At 32.7% G+C, this 25,471-nt stretch overlaps 4 protein-coding genes across 11 annotated transcripts in view; 2 read left to right on the top strand and 2 right to left on the bottom strand.

Annotated features, from left to right (window-relative positions):
• Positions 1-2,449: 2,449 nt before the first annotated feature.
• On the bottom strand, positions 2,450-8,679 carry LOC106672371 (jmjC domain-containing protein 4). Its single transcript, XM_014403747.2, has 5 exons — positions 8,350-8,679; positions 8,137-8,285; positions 5,391-5,536; positions 5,070-5,331; positions 2,450-3,683 (listed from the first exon to the last, which is right to left on the bottom strand). Exons 1-5 carry the CDS (start codon positions 8,591-8,593, stop codon positions 3,261-3,263), a joined length of 1,224 nt encoding a protein of 407 aa, XP_014259233.1. The 5' UTR covers positions 8,594-8,679; the 3' UTR covers positions 2,450-3,260.
• A 38-nt stretch (positions 8,680-8,717) lies between these two features.
• Positions 8,718-10,408, top strand: LOC106672372 (28S ribosomal protein S5, mitochondrial). The gene is made up of 2 exons (XM_014403749.2): positions 8,718-8,873; positions 8,961-10,408. Coding segments are annotated over exons 1-2 (1,203 nt in total). The 5' UTR covers positions 8,718-8,871; the 3' UTR covers positions 10,162-10,408.
• Positions 10,409-13,236: 2,828 nt separating this feature from the next.
• On the top strand, positions 13,237-16,075 carry LOC106672345. 5 transcript variants are annotated; one of them, XR_001341238.2, is made up of 3 exons: positions 13,237-15,019; positions 15,258-15,386; positions 15,462-16,075. XR_001341238.2 is itself a non-coding variant. In XM_014403700.2 (2 exons), the coding sequence occupies exons 1-2, from the start codon at positions 13,572-13,574 to the stop codon at positions 15,265-15,267; spliced, it is 1,458 nt and encodes a 485-aa protein (XP_014259186.1). In that variant the 5' UTR covers positions 13,237-13,571; the 3' UTR covers positions 15,268-16,075. The 5 variants fall into 5 exon arrangements, 2 of the variants coding, with proteins under 2 accessions (XP_014259186.1, XP_014259188.1); XR_001341239.2 differs by having other exon boundaries at positions 15,459-16,075; XR_001341240.2 differs by having other exon boundaries at positions 15,258-15,542; positions 15,665-16,075.
• A 552-nt stretch (positions 16,076-16,627) lies between these two features.
• LOC106672344 (KAT8 regulatory NSL complex subunit 1) overlaps positions 16,628-25,471 on the bottom strand; it is a 45,074-nt gene continuing 36,230 nt past the window's right edge. For 3 of the 4 annotated variants that reach the window (XM_014403698.2, XM_014403696.2, XM_014403695.2), the window contains 10 exons: positions 25,079-25,416; positions 24,370-24,711; positions 24,208-24,294; positions 24,010-24,142; positions 23,835-23,942; positions 23,470-23,557; positions 22,295-22,487; positions 20,028-20,251; positions 17,184-17,312; positions 16,628-17,107 (listed from right to left, as the gene is read on the bottom strand). In XM_014403698.2, the coding sequence (XP_014259184.1) occupies positions 16,988-17,107; positions 17,184-17,312; positions 20,028-20,251; positions 22,295-22,487; positions 23,470-23,557; positions 23,835-23,942; positions 24,010-24,142; positions 24,208-24,294; positions 24,370-24,711; positions 25,079-25,416 (1,762 nt within the window). In that variant the 3' untranslated portion in view covers positions 16,628-16,987. The remainder of the gene's footprint in view (positions 17,108-17,183; positions 17,313-20,027; positions 20,252-22,294; positions 22,488-23,469; positions 23,558-23,834; positions 23,943-24,009; positions 24,143-24,207; positions 24,295-24,369; positions 24,712-25,078; positions 25,417-25,471) is intronic. The other variant, XM_014403699.2, reaches the window with a different exon arrangement.

Below are 25,471 nucleotides of genomic sequence, written 5' to 3'. Positions count from 1 at the left end.
TCAGGGTTCAACATTAATTCATTTTCTATATTTGCATCACATTACTGTGAGTTTTTCAAATTTCTTATAAACATTGATACACAAATAATATAAAATAAAAAATAAGCATTGGAAACAAGGACAGGTTGGCATATTGTGTTAGTTTATTGGATTAAAAGTGTGGGGGAATGCTCCTTATGTTGTAATTTCCTAATAAGTATACTACAATTAATGCATTATACTATTAATAAGTGTACTGAAAGTGTCAGTTATGACTTGAGGTTTTGACTATTCAATACTGTCGGTTTAAAAAAAGTGGTAGTTTTAACCAAATTTTGGCAGCTTTTTGGCTCCATGAGTGAGAAGAATTTGCTGGTATCACAGAGTCTGTAGTGGGTTTTCTATATTCATACATATAGACACTGTTACCAGCACGTTCTTCTCACCCATGTAGCCAAAAAACTGCCAAACATAGTGTCTGTTAATACCAGCAGATTGTTTTTCACCATGGACCCAAAAAACTGCTGGATTCATTTGGCTCATAGACCGTATGTCGTAACTACCATTAACACCTACTAATTATAAAAAAATTACAAACAATTAAAACCTTAAGGTGCCCCATACACTATCAAGCGGCTTGATCAAGTGCTTGAGTAAATCGATTGTATCAAGCGTGATTGATAGTGTAGAAACCTGATTGTCGCTTGAAGCAAGTATTGACGGTGATTGATACTTTGATAGGAAGTTTGAATGACTCAATCAGATGATCAAGCGGCTTGATAGTGTAGGGCAATTTTCATCAAGCATTGCGTGTCACTCGGTGGAAGTCATGGCGTCCACAACCGAAACCGCGCTTCCCGAAAACTCGGAGCGGGAGTTCATCAGTTTGTTGATAGGTTTATATCGTGATTGTCCCGAATTGTGGAAAGTAAAGAGTAAAGATTATTTCAGTAGAAATAAAAAAAGTGCGGCGCTAGAGAAAATAGTGGGGGCATTGAAAGTGCTAAAACCGGATTACAATGTAAAGCAATTGAAACAAAAAATTAATGTTCTCAGAACAAACTGAATATTTCAAGCGACCTGACTGAAGAAGATATTCTGGCTAAGGGGTGGGCTATGAAATTGAAAAAGTTACTTCCAGACCAACGACGCTTCGCAGAAAAAATCATAAATGACTTTTTGAAGCAGAAATGGGCACCTTGACAAGGGAATGAGTGCGTTTTCAAATGTCCTACCCTTGCTGGTCACCCTCGCCACCTTCAACGGCATGTTCTTCAATTAATAGTTGGCAAGGGTACCCCAACTCAGCTCAGGCACCGTACACTTCGCGTCCAAGTGAATGCCTTTCGTACCCAGAGCGAGACCATGAAACATCTAATGTAAAAAAGGCTGCCACGTTCTTTTCCTCATTTACCTCAATGTGAAGTTGTGCCCCTAATTTTTTCAGTTCAGTAATCATGTACATTACTTCTTGTACTTTGTAATCTGTTTTATTTGTAAATTGTAATTCTTTCCTTTTTTCCTTAAAATTAAAAGAGATTTACTTGGGCAATAATTACTGAATGTTTTCCTTTAATGCCTTGATAACTGCTGAGCAAGTTTCCATTATGATGCGTTCCAGAGTCTGAGGAGCAATGGCGCACGTGAATTTCAGGTCTTCTAATCCATGTCAGAAAATAGGTACCTCAATGTGACAGACAATGTCTGACTTGCAGGAATCGCTTCACGCATTTTTGTATCCTTCTTCTCAATTTCGGGGCATACTAACTCCAGTAGATAATCAAAACTTTCTTGGTCCATTCTCAAAAAGTTCCTGTAGTCCTCTGGTTCCGATTCACACAGAAAGTTTAGTAGATGTTCATGAGTGAAGCGGTTTCTCAGTTTGTACCACTCCTTAGCCCACCGTCGTTTTTTGTGCTTCAGGGCAACCAATGTTAAGATTAGGAAGCCCAAATCTGTATTTGAAACCATTCAGACCGAAACAAAACAAAAAATCAAAATTTTAAATAAAAAATGGAAAATTAAACATGGAGATAAATGCATAAATATTATAATTGATTTTCATATACCTTCTATTTTAAACATATACCTAAATGGTAATTGACATCAAATTAATCTCTAATTTAAAATTATTTTCTTGCAGTATGTATAGGTATTTAGTCGTGTAGTAATTAACGTTTTTCACATGTTAAAAATTGAGTGGCATTAAAACCAGCTTCTCATTGGAACTTCGCATTTATTTTATAAAATATACATTTTCTAGCATTTTTCTTCTTTTCTCTATCCGTTTTTATACTTTCAAAATTAAAATTATGGTTTTTATGTAAATATGTTCTATGTACTATCACTGCACTATCTTTCCATTAAGACTGGTAATTCTGTTAAAGAAATAATAGTTTAAAATATATCAAAATGAACATTTTCCTGCATAAATTTATTAGCTGGTAAAAGAAATAATTATCAATAAAAATACAAAAATATATTATTAATTAACTATTGTTATTTAAGCTAAAATTATATCACAATTGCAACACGTTTATTCTAAAGTCCTAAGTACAAAGAAAATATTATTTATTGTAGTTACATCCAACATTTTAATGAGTACAAAGTTTATATAGGAAAAGATATGTATAAATTGTGACTAGAGATATTGTGTAATGCCCTTACAAGATGAAAGAAATAAAATAATAGAGAATTCTTTCACAAAGAGGGTTGGCAATGACACGTGTTTTTCAGCTCATAAATAAGCTGATTACTACTAAATATATTATTTGAATGGTCGAACAACCTTTCTTAAGTGGCATTATTCCAACCAAAACGCAAATTATTATTTTTTTATGAAGATTTTTTTATTACAAAGCAAATTGTTTAAGTTTGTAATTATGTTAAATTAAAGTTGTTCAATTCTAATTTTACTCTGATTATAATTTCTTTACACTAATGTTCATACTGTACATATCACAACACCAACACATAGCTGGCTCAAGTATTCATCACACATGTTAGTTGTATTGTTACAGATAGGAGAATCTATCTCAATTAAGGGAAGAAATACCTAAAATCATTCATGTACATACATATTGGAAAGAATTAGATAAATAAATAATAATTCCATGTGAGAGGATTTTTTGTGAACTGTACAACCTTCTTTCTTCACTTTTTATTGTCTATGCATTTTGGGTTCAGTGACATTTTAATGTTGGTGGGAGCACATTAAATAACAATTTAAAAATAACACTTCTCTAATATGTTAAGGTTAAAATTGAATATATTGGGGCTATTCAGTTTATAGAATCGCACACTGATTCAATTTCATTAATAAATTCAAGAAGTCTCGGCCGGTGTTGCTCCAGGCAAGGGATGTCAATAACACACATCTCATCAAACACTTGCCGAATTCTAGACAGATCGAATATCATTTGATTTCCACCCATGAGCCAGTCGCCCGGTACAGATAGGAAACTCCCTTTTGAAACGTGCTGCAGTCGGACTTCAGTTATGTAAAACAAAAAGTCAGCAAAGTCACAGTGGTCCATGCCGAAACACAATTTGAGCATCAGTTGTGCTCTTGCATCCCAGTCTCCCATGTTCCTGCAATCTGCTATCTCTGCCTGTGCCTTTGAGAACATTTCATTGAGGGAAGTCCACATTCCATAAATGTTACACGCATTTACCCAATTATGATTTATTGAAATGGTATCATCCTAAAATCAGTTAAGTAATATACTAGTTAAAGAAAATTGTTAAATATATGACATTGAAATTAACAATAACACAGAAAAATTGTTGATTCAAGTTACTAGCCAAAAGATTGATTAATCGAGAAGTAAATAATCATAAAAAATCAAACATGCCTAAAATAAAAAATTATTGTAAACAGACAATAAAAATATAAAAATAAAATACTTTCTCAAGAGAGTGTAATGATATAAATAATTTATAGGAAATCATGTTTTCAAATAATTTGGGGATAACATAAAGAATAATAACAGGGCGATCATTTTTCATATCTTTAGTCACCAGATTTTATTGGCAAGAACAAAGCCAAGTTCCCATAAGTTTGGAAACTGATCTGTAGACTGATTGATTAAATAATTCATAGAGAGGCACTGAGTGTGCTAAGCAGTTTTTAAGAAGTATGTTTGGCAGGAACAGCTTCAGGCACTGTACAAAGCATTTTTAAGGAAATAATTTTGGAAGCAATTACATCATATGGAATAGTATATGAGTATTGAAAGTAAAATTACAGTTGTTCAAGAATCTGATGATGTAGGCCTGTAGTTTATAGTAGCTTATTAAAGTATGAGAAGTCAGGGGAAAGTGTGCGAAACACAGAGAACTGTAGTAGGTGGCCGAGGGAGTATATTGTATTTAAATGGACAGTACGACTTTGCATCAACATCATGGCAGAAATAGAAATGTCAGAAATGTGATTTGAGGAAAAGAAAGACCATGACATAATATCCAGTGAAATTTTATTATAAATATTAGAATTAAAAAATGCAAATTAGTTGGTTCAATTTTGTTACCTATTATTCAATTAAATTTTTTAAAAATATAGAGATATACGTAGAGACATAACTCTGGGCACTTTCTGTGCGGTGTGAAATGAAACTAATAACAGGTTTCAGCTTTGAAGAAGCCAGTGGAGGCCTTTTGAAAATTTATCAGACAACACCGAAAAACTTTCTTTTCTTTTAATAAAGACACTAATATTTGATATAATGTTATTACTTTTTATATCTTAGATTAACTCTACCTTATATTCTAAATAACTTTGGTATATTGTTAACAAATTAATTAATCCTTTATGGAATTAATAATACACAACTGTGTCACAAGATTAATTTTGTAATAAATGCACAATCCTGAAATTTTATTTTATTTAGATTTAATCATTTTTTGTGTACAAATATAGGTTTATTTGTAAAAGTATAATTTTCCATTGAGTAAACAATTATTAAAAGTAAGTAAAAAATTGCTGGTTTAAGCCATGCTTTAAAACAATCATCCAAATAGTATACAAAGTCTAGTTTTTAGATACCATTCTTATCTAATGTTATCTATTGAAAATTATAAAGAATACTTACCAAGTTCCAGACTTGATGGTACCACCCAGAAGGTACAAATATTGCATCACCAACCTCTTGTATAAAAACTATAGGTATCAGATTTGAACTATGGGGGTATTTCATAGTATCTTTAAAGTCTTCAAGGATGTTGTATGGAAGTTTCCCAAATTTATCTCTAAGGAACATGTCCTGGTCGGGTGGAAAAAACACCCATTTCTTTTTACCGCAAAGATTTACAGACCAGCTAAAGGATGAAAACACGTCCATGTGGATAGGTGTCCTAGAATAATGAACAAAAACCAATTGCAAAATATTAATTCAATAGTTTATTCAACTCACCAACTTCCTTTGGGACCAAAATACACAAAACGGTAATCATCGTCTTTTTTGCAATTAATTAAATATTCATTTATCCAATCAGAAGCGAATATGTACGGAACTCTATACACAACGTCAAGAGGAAACTCATGTGGAAAATGCCAGTCCTGAAAGAAGAAAAAAAAACAATATATTTTGAAATGTGGATATTAAAATAATGATTGATTTTACTGGTCTTATTCTCAGTGGCTAACTGTTAAATATATTTTTGTAACATTTCAACATCAACAGTACATGATCTGTTTGTTATATTAATCATGTTGTTTATTTATAAGCTTGTTCAATATTTTAATTACAGTTTTTATTTTCTAAATAAAGTAATCAACGTGTACAAAACTTGTTGAAAAGAAAAATGTATAAACGTCTCACAAACAATTTTGCATTTGTTCTCCAATGCTCCACCTAAGCCTACCTCTAAGCCACTATCACAAAAACATCTATACCCCATGAGACAAAGTCCTCATTTCAATTATTCACCCAAGGCAATTACTGTATCAGTGGTAAATTCCAGAGTGGTTTGGGTTTGCATAAGGGTCCTGTCAGACATTGAGGAAGACAAAATTACCCTTGTCAGGGTACCAGGGCACACAGAGCGGAGGGACAATGAAAGGCTGATAAATTGGTTAAGGAAAATTTGATGAGGTCACATTTTGGCTTAGAACCCTTTTGTTGCATATCAAACTGCCAAAAATACGCATTCAAACAACAATGCATTGAAATTAAGTTCTCTGTTTAATGGGGCAGGCATCAATGAGAGGCATGCAAAAAAGTTGATCAAAATACCATCACAGAAAATAATGACAGAACTACTAAATTTAGGACGTGTTAGGACTACAATTGGACTGCTAACTGGACACTACATACTCTGGATGAACTCACAGAAACAAGCCTAAGCAGATATTGCTAGGAAGAAGAGACAGATCTACTGTAGGCACAAGCTGAAATACCTAGGCATATACAAGGGGCCAAATGTATTCTGTATGCTAATAAATTGATTGTTCAGAACAAAAGCTACACCTGGGATTAGACTCGTCTTTGTTTTCAAGATTCTAGAGAACCTGTCTGCAACATAAATGGGGTTTCTCATTGAACATTACCAAACATGGAGAGAGAGAAAAAATAGTTACGTTGTAAGAACATGAAAAACTACAAACTTTCCTTTCATTTTTAATTCTCTTTTAATTCCTTCTTTAATTAAATTTGTTTGGATTTTTAAGTTTTTGTGAGATATTTCATAAACATTTCTTGAATTAAAAGAATTACTTTTTCTGTGTCCATGGCTACTCAAAAAATCCAAAAATTTCATATCAAAAAACCTTGCATCACATTAGAGTAAAAAATTATGAGAAAAGCATGAATTATCTAGAAAACAGGTGACAATCTAAACACATGTCGATAAGCTTGGTTTATTCGAAACATGTATTGTATATAGTTGTGAGTTGAATTTCATTCCTTAGATGTTGCAATGTTGCACTCAGTAGTTGCACGTCAACTGGCTGTATGTGGTGATCAACAAGCCTTCTTTGCAACACATCCCACATGTGCTCAATGTGAGTGAGGTCTGGAGACAATGGGGGAAGGGGCAGATGGGAATGTCCCATATTTTCTAAACACGGTGAACAACTCTGCTTCTGTGAGGTCTGGCATTGTTATCCAGAAATCAAAAATCCCTGCCTATAGCATCCCTGTTTTATAGAATGTATTCCTCGATAATTTCTTGGACATAACAAACTGTGGTGAAATGGCCTTCTACAATATGGAGTCCAGTTCGTTCCTCCAGTGTAAATCCCAACCCAGACCATTACACCGCCTCCGTCAAACTGCACTAGGGAGCATTGTACACATTCTCTGTTCTCAGAAGACTCTTCAGAGCCTGTTATCACTATACGGACAGAAACATGACTCATCAAACACAACAGCATTCCAATTGTTGTTATCATATGCACCATTTTCTACTGAGTTGCTGGAGGCCGGCTTTTGCTGCAGGTCATCACAAAGGGGCATAGAATTATGAATTGTTTGTGTGCATAAAGGCCTTGCCAAACCATCTTGTACTTCATTTAGAATAAGGCGGGCACTTTGGAAATGGTTCCGTCTTGCAGCAATGACAATATTTCTATCCTCTCTTAATAGTAATGTGTTGTGTGTTGTAACGTGCTGAGATCCACACCAGGTCTCCTGTTGACACTTCCATTATCTCGTAATCGGGCTAAAGCCTGGGAGACCATGCTCTGAGAAACACCAACTGCCTCTGCCAGTATCCACTCACCAATAACTCATTCTCACAATAATATTGCAAACTTCCGGTTCAAGATGATATTTTTCCATGGTTACAGAGAATACAACTGGATTAAAATGGAAAAAAGACGAGAAAAAGTAAGTAAAGTTTCAAATGAGTAATCTTCTTGTTTACTATTCTTAATTAAATTGGATATTAAAAATGAGGATTAACATTTGTTTGTTTTTCGTTTGTATTTTCTATTTTGTTTTATCCAACTAACAAGAATATATCAATTAATTTAATTAAAATAATAGAATAATAATAAATTTCAAATATTCCTATTCATTTTTGAACAGTTTACTACAAATCCAGAGGTTGATAAAAGATAATAACACGATCTTCGAAATTCATTATTTCATGACAAAGACCTCACCATTATATTCATTATTTAATGAATAAAGATATTAATTTAATCAGGAATATTACCTTCATATACAAGCACGGTAATTCGTCAGGGTAATCTTCTTCAATGTACTTCACCCAGTATTCCAAATACTCTGATAACTTCATTGAAGTCCTAGCATGGACGTTGAAGTAGCGCCGGTTGCAGTCGACAATGGGAACTTCAGACGTGCCTACGACATTTCGACTTATTAATCTTTAATTTTAATATGTCTCTTTACAAAAATTAAAAAATACCGTAGTTTTGTTCTATGTATTCGAAATCCGGTTTTCCGTGTTTTACCCACTTTTTCTGGGCCGGCCAATCTTTCGAGACGGATTTTATGAGGCAGGGTCTGTTGTTCAATAGGTAATTGACGTAGAATTCAGCGTAGTCGACGTCTTTTACGTTCAGTTCGTTGATCGGACCCAGCTCGTCTTCGCTGCCAGACTCGGAGCTCGAGTCCATCGGCCTCGAATCTCTTAACTCGAGTATTTTCATTTAAAAAATTTAAGCGGATTACGTTTTAAACGAAAAGATTTTCTTCATAACAATAATGTTAAAAATTTTAGGTAAATCTAGACAAAGAAGTCGATTGAAGGAAATAAACAACCTTAACAGGAACCTCAATTAAAACAGTACTGTTATCAGGAATGTGAAATAACCTCTAATCGTCCAATTTAAAAAAATACTCAAACATTTTTTAAATGACATTTATATAAAATATCCTTTAATTCAGTGATTTAATGAAGATAATATAATTCTGTTGTACATACAAAATGTAAGTATGATAGTAAAGGAAGGATTCAGTGTAATCTTGTTGAAATTACTAAATGAGTTTTAGAATATTGACCATGTCTAATTTTAGGATTTGTGCAGTGTTATTCAGAAGATCATTGTTTACTTACGGCATTCTCCGACCAAATGAAGTCCGTGTGGGTATATCTATGGAGCAGATAAGGTTTACAAGCTTCTTTAACAAATTACCAGCTGAGGCTTTATGGAAAGGGGTGACAAGCGTGAGTAATGCGGGTAAGAAAAGGGGTAGAGGTAAAGGAGCCCGTAAAAAGATGATGAAAGATCTCAACAAGGGGCAGATAATCGGTGTTGGGAAAGTAAACATGGTATGGCCTGGATTGACAACGCCTGTCTTCCGTGGCAAAGAACTGGTGGAACAACAACAGCTTCCTCCGGACCCTGAAAGGGAGGAGAAGCTTCTTAAGCTGCGCAACTCCATGGGTGTCTTTCGTAGGTTGAAGTTGCTCCCGTCAGAAAGGGGGTGGTCAGGGAATAGACTGCCCGGAAGGAGCATTGGACCCCCGGACCCAATCGGTGATCAAACTTTTGAAGGTTTTGACACAAAGGTTTTAGAATCCAAAAGTGTTTTTAATATGACGGGTAACATGGGCCGCAAAAGACAAATGAGTGTGTTTGTCGTTACTGGCAACGGAAATGGACTAGCAGGGTTTGGACTGGGTAAAGCATTGGAAGGAAAAACAGCACTGGCTAATGCTAAGAACAGAGCTGGTCAAAGACTCATGTATATAGAGAGGTTCAATGACCGCACAGTCTTTCATAATTTTCATGCCCAATTTGGCCAGACACAAGTTTTTGTTAAACATGTGCCAGAAGGATATGGTCTCGTTTGTCATAGGGCCATTCGTAATATTTGTGAAGTAGTCGGTATCAAAGACATATATGCAAAGCTTGAAGGTTCCCATAATTTACAACATATCGTAAAAGCATTTTTCCTTGGGCTCCTTCAACAAAAGTCCCACCAAGAACTGGCAGATGAGACTGGGTACCATGTTGTAGAATTCAGGAAAGAGACCAATTATTTCCCAAATCTCCTCACTTCACCTCTATCGCCCACTGGTCCATCCAAAAGCTGTCCTTCATTTGATGAATATGTCATGAGAGGAAGAGTACAACTGCAAAAAAAGAAGTTTCCACCATTTTACCAGCAACTCCCTGGGTGGACTAACTATCTCAAGAAAACGTTAAGATACAGGAATCAAGAAGAGGTCTTTCTCAGACTGAAAGCAGAGAAAATTATGGCAGATTCATAAAAATTAGGGTATTAACTTCTTGCCCTTGTGAATTTTAATAAAATTTACTCATTAATGTTTTTATATAAGTTAAAAAAAAGAAAAAAATAGCACTTTTTGTTGTTTTATTATGGGATTTTACACTTTCCACTTCCCTTGTCCAAGAAACTTATGGCTGTAAATATAGTCAAATGTAAAGCCTTCTAGTATGAATGAAAAACAGTATTTGTGTGAGGAATTTTACAAAATAAAATATATAATTAAATCATCTGATGGTACATTTGAATATACTACATTGAGAGGTGAAAGGATAAAGCATTTGTTTAGAATGACTTTACCACAATCACATGTCTTGCACAGTTTAACATAATTTTAAAAACATTAGAAATACTCAAATTGTAAATACATACCTGTTAAATTTTCAAGGCAAAATTACTTTTTGGATTGCGTGACTTGAAGTAAGAAAACTCTATTGTTGCTTTTGGAGTTTTAATTCAAAACCAATTAATAATAACAATCCAGTTAGGATTGAGTTATTTTGCCAAAATGCCTAACTATAGACATTTCATGCCAGTCCACAAAAAGATGTATGCTAAAATTATTTTAGAAAATATATTTTGAGTTATTAATAATTTCTGTAATAGTGATAATCCTGTGCCATTATGCATCTTCCTCATTGTCTTTTCACTTTGTGCAATGATAATCAGCATTTATGCATACAAGAGTTATTCAAGGGGAAAGAATAAGTTAGTTGGCGATTGTAGAATTGAAATTCCATTTAATAAGTATATATACATTGTTATATGATGATGTTTATGTAACTAATGCATTTATTTTCACAGAACTTCATCACCAAGATATTCATTTTGTTATAACATGAACACTAAAAGGAGAATGTATTAACACAATTATATGAAAAGACAGAAATATCTAAAATAAACACGTTCATGGGCAACACACACCCATTGCCTAATCAGAATTTTCTAAAAACTCTTTTCATAAAATGCATACAAACTTGATATTAATTTAAAAACGAATGGTCTAACAAAAGCAACTTATTTTGTTGAATTTTTGGACATCATATTATCATCAACACTGGTATTAAAAACTAGTTTACAGTACATTTGTTATTTAGTTGGAAAATAAATTGTAAAAAGATTCTGCCATCCCTGACAGAGGTAAATGTCTGTTAAAACCAATATTTCAACAATATACATTTATGACCTATTACCTTTTTTTGTCTATTACAGTAAATTAATGTGAAGACATCAAAGTATGAGATATAAAAAGTATGTCAATAATATATGAAGTGGATTAACTAAAATTATGTTCGTTTTATATATCATTCATAAAATTATGCTGAATCGGCACTGGGCCAGCATGAGTTCATCGACTCGCAGACCAAAACCCATCAACTCTCAGTAATGTTAGTTGATCCACTTGTGGATGAGTTATAACAAATAATAGTTAATTATATTTCATTAGCTAATATTACTTCTAATTATACACTAATTACTTTTAATTTCTTATGTTCTAAACTGATAGTTTAGATGTTTGGTACATAAAAAGTGGTAAATGATTGTTCACCATTGTAAGTTTTGCATTGTTGCTGTAAGGAAATATTTTGTCTTTAAATTGAAATTCGCTTTCATGTAGTGTTGTGATCCCTAAACCATTGCGGCCACTGGTTCTCTACAATTAGACATTTACGTCTGATGAACTCTACTATTCTCTAAGTATAGATATAAACTTGAGGTTTTTTGAGTGGTGATTACTTGGCACTCTCAACACGGCACACAAAAATGGCATACTTACGCAGAAAACAAACACTTTGAGCCCTGAAGATGATCTCAATAAAGATCGAAACGTCGGCATGATAAAGAAAACGTTTTTCTGAAACCTACATCACACCAGACCGATTTCTGAATAATCTTGAGGTTTTTGTTTGTTATTATTGCAACATTAAATATGGTTCATTATATTTTAGAGAAATGTATTATGGACTTTTCTGTACCTGTACCTTTTTACTTTACTTTTCTGTAAGTACCTTTACAAAGGTACCCAGGAGTTAAAGACAATGTATATCAAGGTGGTGCTTACAATGAACCTGGTAATTAGAGAAATGATTTATGAATGGATTTCACTCTGTACAGTATAATCTGAGACTTGGTTGACTGATAAAGTTCAAACTACAGGAGACTTCCCTTATCCAAGGCGGATACATACCAAACATCACGATGGATAACACTGCATTGCTTGTGCCTATCGACAATGTTACGTATGAATTATTTACACATATTTCTTTTTTCAATAAGAAAAATTCAATACATAGTAATATACATACATATCTTATTCTACTCAGGAAAACAATATGTACATCCATTCATCAACAGGTATACACCTATGCACGATATAGAAACAAATGAGAAAAATTATTAGGGCCTACAAAAGATCTACAGTTAGAAGTAGATGGTGATGACTGATGAACCAGTAAGGTTTGCTGATTAGCTTTCTCAAAGAACATTGTTATAAGAGGCTGCATTGCCAGGTTTTTCAACCACTGTTAATTTTGTTACATTGATGCTTTGTTTTACAATATTATTTTATTCTACTTTATTTTAACTTTTGAGCTAATCGAAAGATTTATCCAAATTCTATAGTTAATTCATGTTTTTCTTCCATTTTATCCTCTTCAGCGGCCGATATGATTCATACTCATTTCCACTTGCCTCTATAACTCAACTAGGAAGGCAAATTTGAGCGGAAGTGCCTGCACATGACGCGTCTACTGTAATTGACTGCTACGTGTATTGTTCTGATAGAAATTTCTTTATTTACAGACTATCCCCAGTAACATGATGAAATTACAATGCTTACAGGCTAAATGTGTTTTCAGAAATGAAAATATTTAAAGAACAAAAAAAATTATATTAAAAATTTATTTAATTACTTAAAAGGTACAAATAGGGCTTTAAGACTGCTTTTAGATTTTAAGATTCCGATTCCACGCTTTATCACTAACCACTAATCAGTAATCACTACTGCAACCGTGCATGTTGAGTGGGAGTTCCGAGCAGCTGCTTTCTGCTGAAAAAACCCTTTAAATTGTAATGCACGACCACAACTTGTAAAACTTTACTTGTAAAAAAGAGATAAGTCTATCTACATCTGCTGTAAAATTAGAAAAAAGTTGGAGAAGCTATATTTTAAAGAGAAATGGATACAAAAAATACATTTTGTTTTTTAAGTGGGGATTTTTTGTGAAAACTGCGTTTTGCAAGTGTTGTTACTTGTTTACGTTGACTGAGAAATCGTGGTAATCAAAATCAAATATTAAAACAGTATGTAATGTGTAGGTAGAGTTTCGTCTTATTTACAGGACGAAGTTATTTGTGTTTGTTTACCTTTCAATTAATCGAATAAGTCTTAGAATGGAAATATTACTGCCTGAAGAGATAGTAGTGAAAATCGGTTTATACTTAGATGCTAAGGATGTTCTAAGCAGTTGTTTGGTGTCTAAATTCTGGAGGAACGCACTCAATAACAACAAAATTTGGTTTAACTTGTGTCGGAAAGAGTTTTGGTTGGAAAAGATGGAGAACCCGATTTTAGATGTTAGGAGTTGCCGGTTTTATCCAGCATTTTCTCACCCTGTGAACGATTGTGACCAACTGTCTGATATTTGCCCTTGGAGGGTGCGCTTCATGCAGGAAATGAGGATATCGAGAAATTGGAAAAATGGTAAATTTCGTGAACAGCCAATGAGAGAAGCTGAGGCACAGGAATTGGAGCGGATATCGAAGGTGGATATGCTATGCGGTGAAGATTTTATAATCGCTCCTTACCAGATGAACAACACTCATAAATTTAGGATCTGGGAATTCAAGAACGATATTTTTGAAACGGTTCCCATAGTTTGCTCTCATCGTTTTGAAAATGTAGACTTTTTTAATCTCACCGACTGTGGTTTTATATATGTACAGTCAAACTTGTTGGTGTATTATGTCAAAAAAGAAAATTGTATTTTTACACGCCAGTTGCGAGTGTTAATTACTGAAGAACCAACAGCTTCAAAAAATATTCCCGATGATGAAGACATCACAAATTGGTACGACAAAAATGTGAAACAAACACATGGGTTTTATTCTTTCTGTAACAGCAGCAGGTATTTTGTCGCACCAATTTCATACATATCTGGTGCTAAGTTTCACATTTGGGACATCCAGGAAGGTACTAAACGCACTGAATTCTTAAATCCTGGAATGAATTTTTTTGATATATCTATGAGGCTAACACTTCGGAATTCTACATTATTGATAGATTTTGCATTTCAGGGTGCTGGCCCTGTCAACTTTTACCCTATATTCCATTACGATTTGAACACAAAAACTTTCACTAAAATAAATATGAGTATCCCTTGTCCTGTGAGGTACCCGTTAATAACTGAAGAGCACATAATTAGTATGGATCACAATGCGCATTCAGTCGCATTTTGGGATAACAAAACTGGTGCTGTTGTTTCTACAATAAATTATGATGAGAACTTCTCAACAAATGATGATGATTTAATGCTCATCAGTCCATCTTATATTACTGTTTTCAGTAGCTCCAAGGGTAAAATTAGGTTGTTTAGTACAAAATCCATTAATTTTGATGGAGAAATAATGGTGAATGACTATCTTGATTCTATTCAATTCATTAAGCCTGATATGATACTTGTACAGATAGATTCAATGTACAAGAGGGATCAAATTTTTACAGAATTATGGGATATAAAAACTAGACAAAAAGTGCAAACCTGTTACCCGACTTGCTGTCTAATTAACAAATCTAGGACTAAAATGATTGATATAAAACAACATCGCATTCTGCATTTTTGGTAATAGAAGAATTAATATTATATTATGTACATACGTGTAAATGAAAAATAATGCACCCATAATACATTGGTCTTTTGTATTTTAAATTCTTTATCAAGTAAACTTTTTGAAAATTCATTTACTATTTTACAAATGTTTGTAAAATTAGTAAATAAATGCGTATATCATTGTTTATTAATTAAACAAATATATTTTCAAAAAATATACAATTTTTCCTTTTTATTTTCCAATTTCTAGGGAAACTTAGAATTGACTACATAGCTGCTTTGTAATCACTACAGTGTGTGGCCAATGAAATAAGTCTGTTAACATCAAATTTACAACATATTGAAAATTATTTAATCAAATTACTAAATATAAGCACAGGTATAAAATGGTGAATAACCTAAAATCAGAATAAAGTAACAGTAAGTAATTAATAATATTAATTTGTTGAAGTAGTGAGGAGCAGTCAGGAACCTCAACAAATTTTGAAACGACAAACATTGAACAATTGGTCACTAAATAACACATATTATTTCTGTAAGTCAGTATTTTTTTTTTTTTTTTTTTAAATAAGTAAAAGTGGTAATTGGTTTATTGAGAGGTCGCCATTTTAAACATTCTTTGTCTTTATTATGTATTTATAATATTTACAATTTCAGAAAATTTGTTCAACATGTTCTCATTTAAGCGTAAGTGTGCTCAAGTGGATTTATGACATTACAAAGGGCTATAATTCTGCTGATATTAATATTTTCCTCAAAATTTATAACACTGTGTGTATTACAGATGTCAAAAAACATCAAATTTACCTAATTTTCTTTAGCCGAGATTAGACTACAATAGTTACATTAAAAACATCATGACAGGCTATGTTAATATTAATACAATTTATAAAATAACAGTAGGCTCCTTTCTTTTCTCCCAGATGTTAACAAAATGGTCAATCGCTAAAATAGAAATAGCAGCCTGGGGGGATAGAGACTAGATAATCTCGACTATAGGAAATTATTTGAACATATGCATATTTTTTAATGATCTTAAAAAAAAAAAAAAAAAAAAAAAAAAAAAAATCAGTACATAATTATATACAAATAATTTTGCAAACTATCAAACTGTCACTTTTCTATTTATATAATAAACAATCTTTTTTTCTTTTTTAAATTTAGAAAATCTATCTTCTTAATCCACCAGCAACGATTTCTACAAATCTTGAATGAAACAACTAACAAATAGTTCTAGTATATATACATAATATGTAAAGCTCTTATGAAGAGTATATTTATGTTTTAATTTGTAATTTAAAAATAAAACAATTTTTTTTCTTTTTCCTTGTTACATTTGTCAATAATATTAAATTTTTTTTTTTACAAACAGGAAATTTCCATTTTTTGTTTTAATTTTAAAGATACAAAATCTTACGCCTATAAATATATGAATGCAGTGCATTTCCCCACCTTTACTTAGTGTTTTTATTTTCTATATCATAAAAAAAAAATGGGTTTTATTTATTTTTTTCCACAAATATTATCATTGAACCAGTCTGAAATTTTCCATTCACACATTACAAAAATAAAATAGGGTAAATAAAAAAAATAAGAAAATGGGCCATAAAAAAAGTAATGTGTGAAAAAGTAAAATAAAAAAGTATTTTATTTGAGAAAATGTAAAAAGAAAAAAATTCACAGAATTCTCCTACACACATATAGGTATGTATACATATATAAATATGCAAAATTGAAAAGAAATTAACATAAGGAAAAAGCATACAACTTGATTTATCCAGGTTTTATTTATTGTTACTGTCATTGTTCATTTAATTTTAATTATGCATTGCCCTGGGGATGGGGACTTAACTATGTACAAAGTGGCATGTTTTAAATCAAATGAATACAAGACGACGTTTACTATACAAATTATATCCATGCAAATCTAATGTCCATAAATCTACAAAATAACTTTGGTAAGAGGCAATTTATTATTGTTTATCTCTTCGTTTTTTCTGTCTTCTCGGCTGAAGTCCACTCTGGGTCGTTTGGATCTTCACCAATAAGGGAGTCTGCAGAGTCTGTTGTTACACTCTGGGGGGAATCTACACTCTCCAACTAGAAGAAAATCATTGATAATAATGTTTTGTCCTGTTTATAACTATAACAATTAGTTAACTTGGTTGGTGCTTACATCATACTGTTTCCCATAGTGAGCTTCAAAGGTAGGGTATGCATTCTGGTTAGCCTCGCTGTTCTCAGCTAACATTTTTGTGTATGCCTCTTCACTAAGCGGAAATTGGCGAGCTTCATAAGGCATCACCTGAACAACAAAATCATTTGTAAGTATAAATTTCTGTTAGTTATTAAACAGAGCTAAATAAATTACAGTACAAATTACTAGTTATAAGGAATGACAGGTTGTAACATACAAAATCTTTATCATTAAAATAAGAGGCGATATGCTAAACTTAAATTATAAATACTTTCAGGTTAAAAAATGTTAGAGTATATTAACGGCAGAGATTGGACACTATTAGTTAAAGCGTCTAACACCTCTCGTAACAAAAAGTTACAAACCTAAAACTACAATTTTTTATTTTTACTGTGAGCACAGCATTATCAATGTTAGGGTTTATTATTCGTATGTACTAATTATAATCACTTATTACTATCATTATTATGTATTATATTATCATGTACTATTAATCATGTTCTTTCAAAATTATCATAGTAGACTTCTCTGACTGTCTGAGACCCTGATATTTGTCTTTATGAAGTAATCATTTATTCATTAAAAGTCCCTATTATGTTAAGGTGATAATTTATTTTCATTTTAGACAGTTTGTATAATTATGATGTTTGTATGAATTAAAAATAAAGACACTTAATAATAATAATATAATTGAATCTCAGAAGTCTTTAAGCTAGCGGGTTTGGATAACTTGCCTGATTGCCTCCCACATGAAAATTTGATGGCCGACTGCTTTTTAGTCTAACTATGGGAGTGTGCACACATGGCAACAACCCAATTGTTGATGTATGTGATATTAGTTCGTTATTTTGTTTAATGAGAATTTTGATAAATATACTGAAAATTTAATATAGAAAAAATGTTTCATTAAAATATGTGAAGAATATCTTTTAAAAAAATTGGTCTTTTTTGGGAATATGTCTCACTAGTTAAGTTGTTAAGTTCATAAATGTATGGTGCTATGAGCATTTTCATACTTAATTCTAAACCCATTACTAAGAAAAATTTACAAGTTCATTTCCCTCTTCTTATACTGCCTGGGATTGCAAGATTGCGGCTTGTTTAATACACAGGGTGCTGACAATTATAATAACAAATAAATAATATTTTTTTTAACTACTAGACAAAGGCTGCCTTTGACTTGCAACTTGTATAGAAATTGACTGACTGTATTATACAGTGTGTGCACCACTAACCAACCCAAAAGTTTAGTCGGCCTAGAGTGTGCAATTGCAGCCTAACCAGACTAGACTGACAAGTAGGCTAGTCTCTTGTGTGTGTGTGTTGGCCCTAAAATTTTATACAGGTAGAAGAGAATAGATCCCTGATAACCACGCTTAAGGTTTTACAAGAAAACACTGATAATAATTGATCCGTGTTAGCAGTGGTCATTGCTTTAAAACAACTTCTACTAGTTTATATTGATAAGCAAGAATAACATTTAGGGGATGTTGATGATCATAATGATTAGAGTGCTGATATTGCAAATTCCTATAAAAAAGGGCAATTGATTTTTTACACATATGAATTAATTTTGTTTTATTCTTAAACCACAAGAACATAAAGATATACAAACAGATATCATTATGTTTCATATCAGATCATAACAATCTCTACCCTAAACACATTATTAACAGAATAATCAACAACTACAACTCAACATTAACACCATCCACTATTACTAATAATACTACATTAAGTCTATCAAATACACAAACAAACCAGCATACATTTCCATGCCATTTATTCAAGGCCTATCACATAAATTAAACACATTTCTCTCGTCCGATAACTTCAAAATAGCTTTCAAAAATTATAAAACAATCCAAACACTTTTTTCCAAAATTAAAGATCCCACACCAATAACAAATAAATCTGACGTAATCTACAAGATCAACTGTTTAAACTGTCCGGCAACTTACATCGGTCTTACATCCCAATATCTGGACAAGAGAGTAAAGCAACATATCTATGATTGCAAAAAACCCAAGCAAAATCCTACAGCACTCGCTACCCACCACTTTGAACACCAACACAATTTTGACTTCAAAAATCCAAAAATATTACATACAGAACAAAACAAATATAAACGTAATTTCTTAGAAATGGTTTATATCAACAGAGATAAACACAGCATCAATTACAGAACAGATACATGTAAACTCAGTCGCAGCTACGCCAATATCATTAATCAAATTCAATACAGATAACATACATATATCATCACATTACATTCCACACATCAAATATTTTTCACATAGTCTAATTTCCCAACAATTTAGCTTTCCTTTTCCTATTTATCCCTTTCTATATAATCCTGAAAGGATAATCTGGCCGAACCATTACCAACACATTTTTTCCCTTCGTCGGCTCTTTTCACCTCAAAGAAGCCGACGCCTTATACAAAAATGTCTTTTCTATACCGACATCCTTCCCCACCCCTTCAAAATCCAACGTATATAAACACAAAATAGCAAAATCTCACTGGCACTCTCGACACGACACGCAAGAATGGCACAATTACACAGAAGACAAACACTTTGAGTGAGTAGAAATACTTTGATTGAATATATAAAAAATATATTTTGCATTGTATAAATTCACTTTTCCACATCCAAAATGTAATTGTTATATGTAAACAATGTTTGTAAATCCCAGGCCCTGAAGATGATCTCAATAAAGATCGAAACGTTGGCACGATAAAGAAAATGTTTTTCTGAAACCTACATCACACAAACCGCATCTCACGATTTCTGAATAATTTATTCTTATATATAAAGTTACCTCATTTACGTATTCAACGAAAATTTGATCTCCTGGTGTTTTGGAAGCACTTACAGTCCTCCTTCTAACCATAAGTAAAGAGGATGTTGGCTGGTTGGATGAAGTTTGAGGTATCTGTTCCATACCCTGCTCAGACTGGACCGCTTGAGGTGTTGCAGGTGGACTTGTTAATGAATCACCTCCTTCCCTCGAGCCGTTGGGTGACATAGGGTCTAAGCAAACATCTATTAAAAAAATTAAATTATATAATAAAATTAATTAAATGTATACATACATACAGGTTGGAAAACCTTAATGTCACCCACACATTGTTTTTCAAAATGAAGAATAGATATCAGTTTGTTTTAAATGATAACCCCCTCTAAATTTGTGGCATAGAAATTAATAATCAAATCTGTAATTTGTGTACAGGGTTTGGATACAACTGTTAGAAAAACAAAATGATTAAAATTAACTGTTGCACCACATCTACACTGGGCGAGCAGAACGTTTGTTAATGTTTTTCTCACCCAGTGTGGACCTATTTATGAGCATTAGCAAATATTTGTTTGTGCTTGTAGTTGTTCCTAGTCAGAGACAGTACATCAAAGGGTGTTCATTGTTCGTTATGGACACAATTTTGAATAATGCTTTTTTAAAAAAGGATTGAACACCGCACTGACTCCAACATTCACCATTTCTACAATTCTGAATGTTCGCACAAACCTCAATGAAAACATCGCTTGAGATCCCTTTTTATGATAACAAAAAAGAAAGCCAATTTAAAAATTGTGATATAAATAAAAAAATATATTTATTTGGAAAACAATTAACAATTTTTGAAAGATAAGTTATATTTGTGGTAACGGTATCCCTCTACACAAATGGTTCACACATTTCCAGAATCCTAAATTCGAACAGGAATGACAGAACGCTATTATGTTACGCGATTCCTTTAAATATTGTTCCCTCCTTGGATTAAGCCTTTTCCCTTAAGGAACTGGAGGCAGTTCTATAACTACGAAAGCAAAAAAGCTCTTTGTCTTGACAGAATCACAAATGGTTTCTACAAGGTTGACCCATGTATATTTATTGCACATTTATAACATAAGTGCTGTTCTCCATCTTTCGGTAAAGTGATTATATTGCCTCTGTTTAAGCATGGTGATATCAATGATGTGGGGAGTTATTGAGGAATTTCATATCTAAATGATGTAGCAAAAATTCTAGCCTCCTGGTTAATCACATAGATTCTTTTGTGTCGAAGAATGATTAGGCTCAGTGAATTCCAAATGTGATTTAGGAAAGGCAACTCCACTTTTGATAACATCTTTTCTCCATTTAACTTAATCATCATGAGATCAAAAGTGAAAGTTCAGGGAGGATTGTCTGAAGTTTTTAAACTGGAATGTGTTGTTGGTCAGGGTTTCCCTTAAGTCCTTTATTTTTGCTCTATTTTTTGACTTCCTAGTTTTCTCTCAAATCTCTTATTGAGGATCTCCAGCCAACACCATTGCGAATGTTTAGAATTGGCCAAATATAGTCAGTTGATTTACAGTCAGCTCTCCCTAAACACAGGTATGTTTAATTTAAGAAAAGCTAATTTTGGGAGATTGTCATGGAAGGACCTTAGATGCTGATTAAATGCAGATGGAAGCCCTGTACTTGAACTCTCTGAATCATTTCTGGGGTGGTAGCACGATTTGTATGCTCTGCAATACACATGCTGTGGAGAATGTTCTTCATTTAATTGCTGCATGCACTATCTTGGGGGAGATTTGTAAACTACACTTTGCGAGTTTTACCCTATCAAAAGAATTATTGGACGGGACAGAAGCCAGGGCCCTCATACAACCTACAGGTAAATTTTAGTTCATGGACAGACTTTGTATTGTTCTGCTTCCATTTAATAATATTCTCGAGAAGGTTTGTCTTTATTTATCTTTTTATTCATCTTTTATATTAGTACTTCTCAGTAATATATTTTCTTCATTTGAGTCCAGTATGTGTAGGAACTTATAAATATATAGGAAATGCTTGTTTCATGACATATTGTAATAATGTGGGGGTGCCATTTGAAATTAACAAATCGGGAATGATTTTTACACCAAAAATTAATGAGTTACAATTCAACATTCTAAAACAATGGTACGCACACCCGATTTTCTCAAAATCAAGAATAACTAGAAAATTCTTTTTTGAAAAAATTGGGTGCACACCATTGTTTTAGAATGGTGTACACTTGCACCCACACACACGCACACATATAATAATTAAATATTTTTTACCAGGTGTGTTAGGTCCAGATGATTCTGCTCTGGAATCAGCTCGTTTATGACTTCTATGCCTACTTCCACCACCGGTAATTGCACTTCCTCCTGAATTGGGAACTTTAAGGTAACTAAGAAACTTTTTTCTTTCTTCTATTTCACATTTTTCATGTCTTGATATATATGCTTCTTCACTCATATCCTCAAAACCCTGAAATTAAATCTTAAGTGTTGAATGATGTCTAATCTAAATTGTGCTAGTGCTGTTAAATATGGACAAATTTAAATTATTAAAGTCATATTTAACTGTACAGCATGTGTCCAGTTTATCACGATGATTGCTACCGTCATATATGCTAGGGCGGAGAAGGTCCTTCCCTGACGCTTCTGCCATAGCTTATTCAGCGGGAATATTTGGAAAGGTTTAGGAAAATTTAGCTGCAATATAGGGATTTGGGGGTTTTGCTTTGATTAATGTTGTAAATATATGCTATCATATTACTTTTATGCAGTTTGGCCTTGTAAAACATTTTACATACATATCATCAAAAATGTTTTTTGATAATGGATTTAATTTTAAGTTTACTTTTTTTAAATACACTTTTTAAGTCAAGTTTTAACATTTAGTCTAAGAAGAGAAACATTTAAAAACAAAATTTCTTTTATGTTAAAAACGGATACGTTTGAAAAGCAAATACGACTGTAATAGTTAGATTGTAAAAAGCTTTACATTCTGTGAAAATACATATTGTACCAAATCAAAATGTACGGTTTTAAACATTTGATTTTGTCTTTATTTTCTATTTTGACCTTTTGAGCACTATGTATATAATTGATTTATTTTAGATTATAATGTAATAAATCATGAATGTAAGTAGTAAAAAGCAAAAACTATCACTAAAAACTGGAATAAATAGAACAAGTGGAGTACATGGCATTTATTGTGTTTTGCGGGGTTGCATAACCAGTCTATTCTGATGCTGCCACTGAATACACTTCGGCACTAATTTTTTCTATTGAAAAATGCATTTAAATAAAAAGTTCCTTATTTAGAAAAAGTTAACACTTTTCCCTGGGTGCAATCAATGTGTTAAGCACAATTTTATATGCAAAATAGTTTTGTTGACGATTTGTAACTTATTCCTTGAATAAAAATTCAAAGTAGGAATAAAACTATTTTATCTGCAACGTACCTCCACTTCATGACTAGATCTTCGAACAACTCCATTTTTATGATCAAGATTATCTTTTTTAAGTTCATTATCTTTGATCCTCCTCCACCTTAAAAATAATTAACACATTAATGTAAGGATTTGTTGACCATTGACTCTAATTCTATTAACAGTTGATGTAAGGTTGTGGAATATTTTAAGATTAATTACTGTTGTAATTTGCCAAGCTTTGGATAATTTAGTCGATCTTCTTCACAGCTCTACAATAATAAGTAGTTCCATTATAATTAATAAGTACGGTTTTCATACCCTGATCATCCTTGCACCAACTATTAATAAATTAGTAATAACTGCCTCAATGGGTTTTAATTGTGACAAAAACTTACTTAGGCGTTAGTATTTCCTTGTAGTTAAGTTTTTCAAGACGAGTGGCAGATGCCATACTATATGGAATGACAATATTATCTATATCATAAGAATTCTCTCTTTTCCGCCTGTAATAAATGAAAAATTAAACATATTTGGTTTTATCATCTATTTATCTGTTATACTGTTATTTACTTGATACTAGACAAATCCTTATCTTTGGATGTTGCAGATGGTGCTGGGGAAGGAACTGGCGATGGATATCTCATAATAGTGTCATTAGTATCCTCTCCCATTTCAAATCCTTCGCTATCACCTAGGTATAAACCTAAAGTGATTAATCGAAGAAAATAAATAGAAGTAAAAAGTCAATTGTAAAATAAATGTAATTACCATGATTTTTTCTTTTATGTTTATTGTATCGGTCAACAGCCATATTTTTCCGCCGTCTCCTTCCTCTTGCAATTTTTCGTCTTAGTTCTTTGTAGCAAAAATAAAATTACATTAACATTTATACATTAAATGATTAACTTCAAATAATAAATCAATACTAACTGTTTGAAACAGCCAAGGCAGCAGATTTACTTCTTTCAAGATCAATTAACTGATCCTGCATAAGAATCTGTGTTTGAGGTTTGCTGCTGGTAGTGCAATTGCTACTACTATTACTATTTAAATTGTTCAATGTTGAAGTAGGAACAGTTGTAGCGAATTGTGTCATCTTCCTTCCTCTTCTGGCCTCCAAAGAGTTCACATTTTCGGGCAAAGATGTATCACTAGTGTTGTTCATATGATGATACGACATTGACATTGAAGGCTTCACCTGGATTCTTGAAGCACGAGTCTGCCAGTCAGTACACTTCATAATTGCATCATAATGCAGACTTGCAGAGACATCTTAAAACAATAGAGACATTGATATTTAATCAGAGAAATTGATAATTAATCAATCTTGAATACGTATTTTTTAAATTTATACAATTACTTCTAAAAAAATAAGTTGGTATATCACTATTGACATATATTTCGAATTTTACACAGGAAGAAAAAAAAAGTATTATTATGTAATGTAAGGTGACAATCAAGTAAGTTGAATTAGAAAAACAAAAATATGACAACAATTATTGATTGATGATGACACACAACTTTATACAGAAGGTATTAAGACCTAACCATTTTTAAGTTTTATTTTTGAAAGGATCCTCCAATTAAATAATAATCCTAATCAGTATTTTATTACAATTTTAAATAGATTAATGCTCACCACTAGGAAAAGAAAGAACAGGATGGAAGGTGGGATCCAATAGTGCAACTCTTTCTTGGACAGGCGCAAACTCGAGTGGATCCCGAGGGCAAGTCGGTTCTGCTCGACCAGTACATAGGCCACATGAGTGTTCATTAGTGTTTCCTCCATTGCTAGAAACAGAACCAACTATGCTAGCACCTGATGACAGCCCACCTCTACAAGCACATCGCAAGGATGCTGGCCGAGCGACCTTTTTGTTATGCCTGTGAAAGCCTGAAAGCTGGACCACTTTCCTTTTGTTGAAGTTAGTGTGCGACAGGGGTCTTACTCTAGCACATGTAGTTCCATCCTCACAACTATTAATAAAATAAATAGTTATTTAATGGTATATTTTATAATTAGAAGAGAATG

This window comes from Cimex lectularius, unplaced genomic scaffold, assembly GCF_000648675.2.
Source record: "Cimex lectularius strain Harlan isolate CLEC.00 unplaced genomic scaffold, Clec_2.1 scaffold222, whole genome shotgun sequence".
NCBI classification, from domain to species: Eukaryota; Metazoa; Arthropoda; class Insecta; order Hemiptera; family Cimicidae; genus Cimex; species Cimex lectularius.
This window is presented reverse-complemented; position numbering and strand designations above follow the sequence as displayed.

What these genes read in the sequence shown, in the direction of transcription:
- LOC106672371 (XM_014403747.2), bottom strand. Translation starts at nt 8,593, where the DNA reads ATGAAAATACTCGAGTTAAGAGATTCGAGGCCGATGGACTCGAGCTCC. An exon ending in ATACATAGAACAAAACTACG is followed by an intron (nt 8,286 to 8,349) that starts GTATTTTTTAAT and finishes GAAATGTCGTAG; the next exon opens with GCACGTCTGAAGTTCCCATT. An exon ending in TTTGGTCCCAAAGGAAGTTG is followed by an intron (nt 5,332 to 5,390) that starts GTGAGTTGAATA and finishes TCATTATTCTAG; the next exon opens with GACACCTATCCACATGGACG.
- LOC106672345 (XM_014403700.2), top strand. Translation starts at nt 13,572, where the DNA reads ATGGAAATATTACTGCCTGAAGAGATAGTAGTGAAAATCGGTTTATAC.